At 55.0% G+C, this 12,542-nt stretch overlaps 1 protein-coding gene across 5 annotated transcripts in view; it reads right to left on the reverse strand.

The window, feature by feature from the left end:
* Positions 1 to 1,803: 1,803 nt before the first annotated feature.
* The window catches only part of RASA3 (RAS p21 protein activator 3), a 136,716-nt gene continuing 125,977 nt past the window's right edge, over positions 1,804 to 12,542 (reverse strand). For all 5 annotated transcript variants that reach the window (XM_045377568.2, XM_005586330.3, XM_065533528.1 and 2 more), the window contains 3 exons: positions 11,449 to 11,552; positions 4,630 to 4,813; positions 1,804 to 3,411 (listed from right to left, as the gene is read on the reverse strand). In XM_045377568.2, coding sequence (XP_045233503.1) covers positions 3,336 to 3,411; positions 4,630 to 4,813; positions 11,449 to 11,552 — 364 coding nt within the window. In that variant the 3' untranslated portion in view covers positions 1,804 to 3,335. The remainder of the gene's footprint in view (positions 3,412 to 4,629; positions 4,814 to 11,448; positions 11,553 to 12,542) is intronic.

Below are 12,542 nucleotides of genomic sequence, written 5' to 3' on the forward strand. Positions count from 1 at the left end.
CCACCACACAGATTCAGTCACCTCCCACCGGGTCCCGCCCACCACACAGATTCAATCACCTCCCACCGGGTCCCGCCCACCACACAGATTCAGTCACCTCCCACCGGGTCCCGCCCACCACACAGATTCAATCACCTCCCACCGGGTCCCGCCCACCACACAGATTCAGTCACCTCCCACCGGGTCCCGCCCACCACACAGATTCAATCACCTCCCACCGGGTCCCGCCCACCACACAGATTCAATCACCTCACACCGGGTCCCGCCCACAAAACAGATTCAATCACCTCCCACCAGGTCCCGCCCACAAAACAGATTCAATCACCTCCCACCAGGTCCCGCCCACCACACAGATTCAATCACCTCCCACCAGGTCCCGCCCACCACACAGATTCAATCACCTCCCACCAGGTCCCGCCCACCACACAGATTCAATCACCTCCCACCAGGTCCCGCCCACCACACAGATTCAATCACCTCCCGTGGGGCTCTCCCACAAAACAGATTCAATCACCTCCCACCACACAGATTCCATCACCTCCCACGGGGTCCCGCCCACGACACATGGGAATTAAGGGAGCCCCGATTCAAGATGAGGTTTGGGTGGGGACACAGTCGAACCGTATCAGTGGGAGACGCGGAGGGGCTTCCGGCCCCTATACACTCCCACCTCCCACGGCCCCGTGGGACCCTCCTGGCTGTTCCGGGAGGGGCTCCATTCTCCACGTTCCCTGGGGCTTCATGCTCCTCACCCTTCTACTTCCTCTTGGAGGGGCTGACCTTGGCCCTCCTGGGTGGACCCCAGCACAGCTGTGCCCAGAGTGTGACAGGAGCCCCCTGGCTCCCAACACTGCCTGAAGCCCTGCCGGGAAGTGTGGCTCCAGCAGGGCCGCTGGCCTCCCGGGGAGGTTGCCGCCACCTGCAGGGTTCGTCCACCACCCACAGCACTCCCGGACCGGGGCAGACCCCACACCTCACCACGGGCTGAGGAGGCCTCACCCTTCCCTGGGAGAAAGGCCTGGCTTGGTGTCCCCAAAGCCACACCTCTTCATTTTTCTTATCCCAGAGCTGACTCACAATAAAATTACCAAAAAAGAGGAATTCAAATGGAGCAAGGAAAGGAATAGAGAAGTGAGGAAATGCAGCAGCTGTCCCTAGCCATGGAGTCTTCACCCAGAGTCCCCCTTAACCCTCTCCTGCCTGGAGGTACAGCAGCCACCTGCCTGGAGGGGCAGTCCGTTCTTTCCTCCCAGGGCCTCCAAGTCACCACACCCTCCGCATTCCTGGAGATGGCAGCCCAGGCTGGTCTGTCTGCCCAGCACTCCCTGAGTGGACACCATCTCCAGCCGCACCCCACGGCCGTTGGCGGCACTCGACCCTCAGCCCTCAGCACGGTGTGACCCCACACCCTTCCTGAGGGTATCACGGGGCCAGACTCCCACCCGAGGCAACACAGGTGAATGCCACTGTCAGAGCAGCGCCGTCCATCACCAGAGACGTCAACTGTCACCAGCAATGTCACCTGTCATCGGAGCCTGTCATTGGGGTGTCACCAGCGACGTCCCCTGTCACGTGTCAGAGCGGCGCTGCCTGTCACCAGAGAGGTCACTTGGCATCAGCAATGTGACCTGTCATCAGGGCACTGCCACCTGTCAGAGCAGCGTCACCCGTCACCAGGGACGTCGCCTGGCATCAGCAATGTCATCCTGCTCCCCAGATGCCACCTTCCTCCCTGTACCCCCGCCAATGCCCACATGTGCAATTCCCAGTGGGTACCCCTGGAAAACCAAGCCAGTCCTCAGAAAGAATAAAACATCTGTTTTAATTGGCCAGTAAAATACATTGCAAATCACTAGTATTTTATAAACAGAAACGTTAAGTTATAAATCCAAGGTAAAAATTGCAGCCCCAACAGCTGTGTGTCCAAAAGTCTATTTTTACATTTTCCTCCACTAGTTTTGTGACAACAAAGTTCATATCTGCCATGGAGATTAAGAGTCTGAACTACAGTATTTTCAAACAAGAACCGGGAGAAGTCAGTACAAGGACACGTCGTGCTGTGTATTCAAACGGCGCTTCCCACACACCTGCCGTCTGCATCCCGGGAGGACGCTCTGTGGCAAAGGCCTCCTCGGCGGTGTGAGGTCTGGAGGAGTCTGCCTGGACCCCATTTTTAGGATGCTCCCCTCCCCAGTAAAACAGCAGCCCCGCCCATGCCCTGCACAGCATCTAGGGGTCATGATGCAGGTGCAGTACTGGCCACGGGCCCTGGAGGGACGTCTCACCCCTGAAGCCCCTGTACCTCAAACTCAGAATTTCTTCCCTTCTTTGATTTTCTTGAGGACCTGCAGCTGGCCTTCCTGAGACAGGCTCCATTCCTGTTCCATCTGCCTTCCCGGCAGCCTTCCCTTTAGTGGGTATAGGTTTTGACGTTCTGAGTTACTTTGTATCAAAGAGCTAATTAAAAATGGTCCTTAAAAAACATAAAGAAAAACAGCTTGAAAAATGCACATTTCTGTTTTAAAAATCTTCAAACTTCCACCGGGGGGTGGCAAATGTTAATTCTGATTTTAAACCCCATTGAACAGCAAAACAATGGGGGCTTCAACTGTGGGCCCAGCAGATACCTGGAGAAGCTGGCGCCCACACTTTTCCCTCCAAGGGACTCTCTGGACAGAACCCGTATCCCCCAAGCACCAAGGACATCCTCAGACTGGGATTTCTGTGTAGTTCTGCACCTCCCAGCCACAAAACTGACTCTTCAGCCAGGAATCAAACGAACCTCAAAAGTGAACACGGAGGCCGCCTCCCACGCCGCCTGGACAGCAGGCACAGTGGGAGAGTAATGCTCTGAACGTCCTGATGTGATGAAGCCGAAAGCCAAGACGGGGCCAGCAGGCCCCCCGGGCACAGAGCCACAGAGCCCAGTGCCACACGCACCGTGCACGCAAGACAGACGTGCACGTGAGACAGACGCACACACGGCCGGAGGTGCAGGTCACAGCCGACTGGACGGGCCACGGCTCCCTGAGGCCGGCTGCGGCTAGAGCACAGCCCCCACTTCCTGATCCTTCAGCTGATCCCCAGAACCCCACAAACGAAGAGCCAAAAGCACAGAACCGAAGGACGACACAGTCCACCAGGTCACGTGGGCTTTCTGCAGGGGGTGGCGGCGGTGGCGGCAGTTCTGGAGAGGGAAGCCCCAGCGCCACTTGTCCATGGGCCGGGCGGCTGCGTCTCATGTGCTGGCTCTGCTTTTCCTTCTCTTCTCCCTCCCAAAGGCTGCGGCTCTGCACGGGCAGCTCACTGGCGCCACGGGGCGCGTCCCGCAGACTTTAAATGGAATGAGTGGAAGTCTCGGACTGCTGCCGGATATAGTTCTGGAAGCTCTTGTCTCCGATGGGGTGCTCCCTGAAAAGGGGGACGGGGGAGGGAATGAGGCACAGCCCCCGCTGCCTGGCGCTCACCCATGGCTGCGGGAGCTTCTCCTGTTCCTAAATGTGACCACTCGCCTGCAATCCACACAAAACAGAATCGCAGAGGAGCCAAAGGGACCACAGTGCCCCGGAGGCACTTGTGGAGCCTCTGATGTGTGCACAGGGGGCAGGCGTGGAAGTGCATGTGCACGTCTCTCCCTGCAGCACGTGTGTAGCACATATACATGCGCAGACGTGGAACACGGAGACTCCGTGGCACGTGTGCAGAATGTGCACATCTGCACTGCAGTGACTATGCTCACGTGTGCAGCCTCACCACTGCCCTTCCCAGACCGGACCCGCATGGTGGAAGGAAGGGTTAAGAAGGGAGGGAGGGAGGGAGGAGAAGGAGAAGGGTTGAGGAGGAGAGAGGGAGGATGGAAGGGAGGGAGGACAGAAGAGAGGAGCGAGCAGGAAGGTGGAAGTGAGAAGGAGGTTGTACAGCTGCACAGGGCGCTTGGGCTTCCCCACCCCTGAACAAGCCTGTGTGGTGGGTTCTGCCACGGTGGGCCCTGGGCACCCACTGGATGGAGTGACAAAGACACACCTGCTCACTCCAGGCCGAGAGCCAGTTAGCACTTTACATAGTTTAAGTTAATCTTCCAGCAATTCAGGAGGGTCTTACAACCCTCTGTCCCATGGAGTGAGGGGAAGTGGAGCTTAGCTAAGCACCACGTAGCCTGCAGCCTGTGACTAGGCTGAACGTACTCAACGTCACCGCACCTGCCTCATGAGACAAGAGTGGGTTTCGTCCAGAGCTGACCCTACTCCTGGACACCATGGGTGGCCTGGAGAGATGGCAGAGGGTGTGCCGCTCAACCAAGGCAGAACAAGGCCCGGGCCTAGAGACTGCCAGAGCACGTGAGGCCAGCATAGCAGAGAGGCTGGGAGGCAGCAGGTGAGGGAGGCACCCCGGACACTGGCTGGGGTCCTGGAGAGCAAAGGCAGCACCTGCTCCGAAGGAGGGACCAGCAGCGCTGGGCCATGTCCACTGACCACCGCCAGGTGCCAGCCAGGTGCAACTGGATTCTCCTCATGAGGTGGACACCTGTGCACAGGCGGCCTCACCCAGGAGTTCCCTGCAGCCCCACCCCCACTGACCCTCCCGCCCACCACGCTGGCCGTCCAGGGCAGGCACGGGAGCGGCACTCACTGGCTTCCATATTTCGTCTTCTTGAACTTGTCCCTCTTATACTGGGCGTGCTCCTGCTCCAAAGCCCCGACACCAGCGATGACCTGCTTCAGTGTCTTGTAAGTCTCCTGGGGGTCGTCAATGACGAACGTCGAATACTCCTCCTGCTCGGGGCCGTCGTACACGGATTTGCTCCCACAGGCCTCTGTGGAGGACGGAGGGGTCAGCGCAGGGCAGGAGCCCAGGGTCCAGTGGCCACTGGCCCCGTCTCTACACAGCTGCATCACTGCAGGCCCCACCCACAGCACACGTCCTTCCAACCCAAGCTCCTCCAGAAAGGGCTGGCCGCCACTCGTAAACGCAGACGGACACAGAAACGATTCCCGCGGGCAGGCCACCTTCCTAATCGGACCACATCACTCCCGCTGAAGGCCATTCTGGGGCCTTGTCCCCAGCGGACAGTCGTGGAAGCCCGGAGCCGGGGCAGGGCCCTGTGCCACCTGAGTCCGAACACCTGAACCAGGCACGTCTCTGCCTCACTGCTCACAGCGCCTGGCCACACACGCCCAGAGCCAGCACCAATGCCCTGCAGCTGTGCCCATCTCGATGGAATGAATGTGCCCCCAGATCCATGGGTTGAAATCCTAACCCTCAAGGGATGGCGTCTGGAGGTGAGGCCCTTGGGAGAGGACGAGGCGTGACGGTGGAACCCTTGGGCAGGGGACGGGCGCCCCTATAAAAGACACCGAGGAAGCTGGCTCACCCCTTCCACACGTGAGGACACGATGAGACGCTGGCGGGCTGTAGCCCAGAAGAGGGTCCGCAGCGAAACCAGCGTCACTACGCCCTGATCTTGAGCTTCTCAGCCTTCATGCTGGGAGGTGAATTCCTGCTGTCGGTAACCACCCAGCCTATGGTACGATTTTATTGCAGCCCAAACTGACTAAGAACTTGGGACTGAGAAGTGGCTGCTGCTGTAACAAGTACCTTCAAATGTGGACTGGCTTTGGAACCGGGTGCTGGGCGAAGGCTGCAGGGGTTTGGGGGTGCATGCTGGAAGCCGCTTGGCTGGCGTGAATGCCCTTGAAGGGCAAAGCTGGGGGCTCGGGAGAGGAGAGCTGCAGAGAAGGCCTGTCTTAGGGGATGTCTACGTAACCCTGAACAGAATGGTGGTACGAGCATGGGTGGCAAAGGCTGTTCTAACAACCTCTCAGATAGAAAGGACAGCCGTGCTACTGGACAGTGGAGAAAAGGCCATCCTCGTGACAAAGTGGACCTGTGTTCACGCCCTCGTGTTCTGGGAGGGTGGAACTTGAGAGTGACGACATCAGACACGTAACTGAGGAGATTTCTAAGCAAAATGCTGGGGGAGCAGCTTGGGTCCTCCTGCTCGCTGACAGCAAAATGGGGGAAGAGAGATGATTTGAAGGTAGTATTGTTGAGCAAAAAGGAACCAGAACTCAAAGAGTTGGTTAAGTTAAAGGATTTGAGAATTAAAATTCCAGCCTCCCCATATCTAAAAACAAATGAGAATGTGTTTGGAACAGACCACTAAGCAAGTGGCTGTGTGGCCGTCTGATAAGGAGACAAGTGTGGGGCTGAGCCATGGACTTGACGAACCATGTCAGCCACAGCTGGGAGCAGAGAAGGAACCGTGCCAGCCGGGGACTGCCAGAGGGAACCAGGAGACAGAGAAAACAGGATGAAATGAAGGCAGGCTGCGGTGTCTTAAGCCCTACAAGCCAGGCCATAGAGCTATTCAGCCACGAACACGTGCCATTCTTCAAGACGAGGGAAGAAGGACCCTGAAGGGGCAGGGCCATCAGAATGCTGCTCTCACCCAGAAGGAGTCCATGGACCACGTATCAGATGCAAAATTCTCAGCTGGAATATTGATTAAAAAATAACACTGGCAATAACTAGAAAAAAATCACAGTAAGGAATCTGTAGCTCCTCTTTGTATGATAAGGTTTAAAACGGAGGGTTTAGGGAAAGCTCAGAGCAGCATGTGTGCGCGTGGACTTCAGCAAAGCACCTGCTACATTTTTACGAATGGCCGCATGATCAAGATGTGAAGTTGTGGAGAAGAAAATGGATCAGCGGGTGGGTTTGTGCCGACTGAGCGTCCAAAATGGATCAGCGGGTGGGTTTGTGCCGACTGAGCGTCCAAAATGGATCAGCGGGTGGGTTTGTGCCGACTGAGCGTCCAAAACGGATCAGAGGGTGGGTCTGTGCTGACTGAGCATCCATGGCCCCCCAAGGACAGATCCAAGTGCTTGTCCAAGCGTGAGCCAGGCCCGGGAAGACATGGTGTCCGCACAGCTGGGACACCAAGCCACGGGGAGGACGGCCTGAGGCACAACCACCACAGCAGACCCCACTGCTAGGCGCAGCCCCAGGCTCCCTCAGACACAGGACGACAGCACGAAGCTGCATTCTGAAGTTAATTATGAGGCTGTGGCCTCTGAAGACTGGCCCTTTATCTGACCAAAGCATAACAAGGTGTCAGTGAAAAGAGCATTTACGTAACAGCTGCGATGAGCCACTGTGCTCCAGGCTGTGTGTAAGCCACTCCAATCTTCCCCAAATCTCTAACCAAGGGGATATGCCTGTCCTGTAGATGAAGAAACAAGTGGCTTGTCCCAGGACACAACTTGATCACAGCGACCTGCTGGCCCCCACAGCAGAGCTCTTCCCACTCCTGCCGCCGACTTCCAGACCGTCTGCAAAATCACAGTGGCATGGCCCAAGGCCAAGGCCAGCCCTCTGCACGGGACCCCACCACGCCCTGCCATGGAGCCTCACCTGCAGGACTGGGTGCCACTCTGTCACCAAACTTCAGGACAACATAAAGAACTAGAGTGTGCCCAAGGGAGGTTGGCCAGGGGAGAGGCCACACCACGTGTGGGATGGGGAGGGGACAGTGACTATCTGCCTCCCGCACCCTGGTACAGCACTCCTCAGCCCCACAGGCCAGCAGAAAGGACCTGCTACACTGGGTGGAAAGAATCCCGTGGGCCAAGTGACAGGAAGTCATTAGAACTCTCCAACAACAAAACCATCTGCCTCAAGGATGCGCTGAGATTCCAGTCGAGGCTTGAACACCACAGAGGAGGGACTCAGTGCCCTGAGGGGTGAGGTCCCTGGACTGAGGCTTCCAACCATGCTGATGTGCTGTGAACCCTCACGGAGGGTATGTGGGACCTGTTTCCATCTGTCCACTGTCCATCCACCAGTCCCTCACCCATCCGTCAATCCACCCATCACTCATCCATCTGTCCATCCACCCATCACTCATCCATCTGTCCATCCACCCATCTGTCCATCTACCCATTACTCACCCATCATCACTCACCCATCTGTCAATCCACCCATCACTCACCCATCCGTTCCTCCACCTATCACTCACCCATCTGTCAATCTACCCATCACTCACCCATCCGTCCCTCCACCCATCACTCACCCATCCATCCACCCATGACTCACCCATCTGTCCATCCACCACCCATCACTCACCCCTCGGTCCATCCATCCATCACTCACATATCTGTCCATCTACCCATTACTCACCCATCTGTCCATCCACCCATCACTCACCCCTTGGTCCATCCATCCATCACTCACCCATCCGTCCATCTACCCATTACTCACCCATCTGTCCATCCACTCATCACTCACCCCTTGGTCCATCCATCCATCACTCACCCATTTGTCCATCCACCCATCACTCAACCATCTGTTAATCCACCCATTATCTGTCCATCACTCCATCCACCCATCAGTCACCCATTGGTCCATCCACCCATCACTCACCCATTGGTCCATCCACCCACCTATCCACCCACTCAGCTGCCTGCCCGGCCATCTGTCCAGCACACCCATCCAGGTGCTAGGCACTTCCTCTGTGCCAGGCCCAGGAAGGTCACTGCATGTGGAAGCTGAGGAGATGGGAGATGGTTGTGACCTTGGTGACACAGGTGATCCCAGGTGACATGGTTTGGATTTGTGTCCCCACCCAAATCTCAGGTCAGACTGGAAGCCCGAGTGTTGGAGGAGGGGCCTGGGGGGAGGTGAGGGGATCACGGGGGTGGACTTCCCCATTGCTGTTCTCATAACAATAAGTTCTCATGTGGTCTGGTTGTCTGGACGTGTGTGGCACCTGCCCCCACCATGTATGAGGTGCCTCCTTCCTTCCTCTTTGCCCTCCCACCATGATCGAAAGTTTCTTGAGGCCTCTCCAACCATGCTTCCCGTACAGCCTGCAGAACTGTGAGTCAATCAATCTTCTTTTCCTTATAAATTACCAACGCTCACGTAGCTCTTCATAGCAACATGAGAACTAATACACCAGGCTACGGGGATGGGGAGGCTGGGAAGCGCCTGGGGGAAGACACTTCCAAGGTAAACAGGGTCTGCCAGACTGATGCGCAAGGCTGCTCCCGGCAGAGGAGGGAAGAGCTGGAGCTGTGGTGCGGGGTGCATGGCCTGGGAGGGGCTGAGCAAGGTTGGAGAGTGGTGCATGCAGCAAGCTGATCATGGAGGGCCTGGTCAGCATCTTTCAGAACCTGGGTCTTGTGTGTGATGACCTCACCCTCTCCAAGGCTCCTCGACTCTGGCCTCCGCTGTGTTGGTTCCTGCTATGAGAGGGCTGGGAAGAGGCGAGCTGATGCCCGACCCACTGTCTTGGCCACCCTGAGGCCTTGTGCCATCTGCACAGTATCCAGGGACCTCAGAGCCGGGGACAGCACCTGGAGGGACCTCAGACCCAGGGACAGCACCTGGAGGGACCTCAGACCCAGGGACAGCACCTGGCACACTTGCTGGGGAGAAGATGCTGTGGTGGGTGGTGGCCCACGAGTGCGTATGTGTGTGGTTGTCTGAGAATGTGTGTGCATGCCTGCACATGTGAGCGTGTTGTGTTCAATTGCACATATGTGCAGGTATTGTTGCCTTGCTTGTCTGCACACACATGTACCTGTGTGTTCATTTCATGCATGTATGGCTGGGAACGTGTGTGTACATGGCTATGCATATGTGTGTACATGCCTATGTGTCTGTGTATGCCTGGAACCACGTACAGCCAGGGCATGTGGGGCTGGAAAACAGGCGTAGCCAAGCTCACAGATGGGCAGGTGCACGGACACTCAGGCAGGACTCGTGTTTCCAGGCCAAGGTACACTTGACACTTCTGGGTTAAATCAGGGGAATGAAAGAAAAGAAGAAAATCTAACAGGCATAACTCCAGGCACATTCTGCTCCATTTCCATTCTGAGTGGGACTCAAGGGCCCTGTCATATGATCTCCAAGAGCAGATCTGAGTTCTACCAGACCCTAGCATAGAAACAAACGCAGCTACTTCGCACCCCCCGCCCCCCGCCGTGGGCTCTTCTTGTCTCTGCCTCTCCTGAATTACAGATCTCAAACCACTGTCCCTATGTTGTCTAATTGGGCTTACCTGGATTGCTATTTCAATTCTGTAAAGCAATTCAGTGTCACAGATAATGATACTGCAAATAAATTTGAAACACACAGTGTGCCCGGCACTGTTTCAAATCTATATACAGTATCATTGTCTGTGACACTGAATTGCTTTACAGAATTAGATGGCATGTGTGCACACATATACATGCATGCTCAAACACGTGCCCAAAGACATGCATGCACTCACACACATGCCCACACATTTCCACACATGCACAAATGCATGCACGCTCATGTGTCCACACATTCACACACGCTCATACATGTCGTGTCCACACAGTCGCACAAGCTCAAACATGTGCTCACACATTCACGCACACTCACATCCACACATTCATGCACTCACATGTGTGTCTGCACATTCGTGCACACTCACACATCCACATATTCATGCACACTCACACATGTCCACATTCACACATGCTTATACATCGTGTCCACACATTCATGCACACCAACACATGTCCACATACTCATGCACACCCACGTGTCCACATTCATGCATGCTCATACATTGTGTCCACACATTCATGCACGCTCACACATGTCTACATGTTCATGCACACTCACACATGTCCACATATCCATGCACACTCACGTGTTCACATTCACACACGCTCACACATGTCCACACATTCATGCACTCACACATGTCCAAACATTCATGCACACTCACACATGTCCATATATTAATGCACTCACATGTGTCCACATTCACACATGCTCACACATGTCCACACATTCACACACACACATCTACACATTCATGCACACACACGTCCACACACTCATGCACACTCACACGTGTCTGCACATTCATGCACTCACACACGTGTCCACACATTCATGCACGCTCACACACATCCACATATTCATGCACACTCACGTGTCCATTCACACACACTCATACATGTGTCCACACATTCATGCACACTCACACATGTCGACACAGTCACAAGCTCACACATGCCAGACACATGCACACATCTCGTATGTGTCCACACACATGCATGCACACTCACATACGTGTCCACACACATGCACTTGTCCCTCTGGAAAACACAAAGGAATGAAAAAATAGGGTCCTCTAAAGAAATTTGGCAGTACAGAGGTTACAAGTTAAATTCCATCTAAAAATTATCTATAGAACCTGTTATTAAGGTAACTGTCCCCCAAATAGCTGCCTACCCTGCAAAAAGCTTTTCGCATCCATCCGTCCGCGCTACAAACACAACTACATGTAGCCCACACTACACGAGAGGCTCAGACCACAGGTTTTCACCCCGCAGCATGCTCCTGTGGCCGGGGCCTCGCCAGGCGTCCCCTCGCTGCACGGATTGGCGTGCCGGGCAGACTCACCCTGCATCTTCTCCAGCTTGCTCATGTACGAGTTGAAGAGGGAGTAGATACGCTCTGTCTCACGGTCCCCGTCAATGTCCAGCTGGATGTTGGCTGGGAGGCCGCTGTGCAGACACATCAGGAACAGAAAAATAAAAACATTTATTTAAACGATGCTTTTAATAACGACATTAATTTTTAAAATGTCACTAAAGAAAGAAGACGATACGTTGGAAGTGAAACTCGAGACAGGACCTATTTGGCGTCCGTCTGTACACAGCTAGCATGCTGGCTTGCTGAGCAAGTCTGGTGGCATCCACAGCAGCACGGACAGCTGTGTCACCAGGCCGGCCGCAAGCCGGAACGAACCGGCAACCTGTGCGACTGGCATCCACAGCAGCACGGACAGCTGTGTCACTAGGCCGGCCGCAAGCCGGAACGAACCGGCAACCTCTGCTTCAGTTACCATCAGCCTATTTGGACACTCGGCAAAAGATCCTCGCTGTTCAGTATTTCAAACGTGCTTATCGTTTGTACTAACTGATCTTTCCTGCAATCATGCAGTACTGAGTTATGTCTTGTTTAAATCTATTCCTACTCCAGAATCTTCTCAATACATAAGAAATTTAGGAAGATTAGGTGCTCAAGTCCCCAGCGTAAAACTTGCACATTTTTAGTATCATACAGAACTAAATTCCCAGGAACTGTGAACATTCCAGACCTCAGGTGGTTTATTCCTTCAGTCATTTCAAACACGGAAGGAGGCTGTGTGGTTATTTCCCTGCTCACTCTATGTCCGCTTCTCCTACGTTCACACCAGCACACGTCAGGCTGGAGTACAGTGGCGTGATCTCAGCTCACTGAAACCTCTGCTTTCCAGGTTTAAGTGATTCTCCTGCCTCAGCCTCCCGAGTAGCTGGGATTATAGGCGCCCGCCACCATGCCGGCTAATTTTTGTATTTTTAGTGGAGATGGGGTTTCACCATGTTGGCCAGGCTGGTCTTGAACTCCTGACCTCGGGTGATCCACCCGCCTCAACCTACCAAAGTGCTGGGATTACAGGTGTGAGCCACTGAGCCCGGCCTCATGTCTTTTAATAAATCTTACTTGTCTTA

This window comes from Macaca fascicularis, chromosome 17, assembly GCF_037993035.2.
Source record: "Macaca fascicularis isolate 582-1 chromosome 17, T2T-MFA8v1.1".
Taxonomy (NCBI): domain Eukaryota; kingdom Metazoa; phylum Chordata; class Mammalia; order Primates; family Cercopithecidae; genus Macaca; species Macaca fascicularis.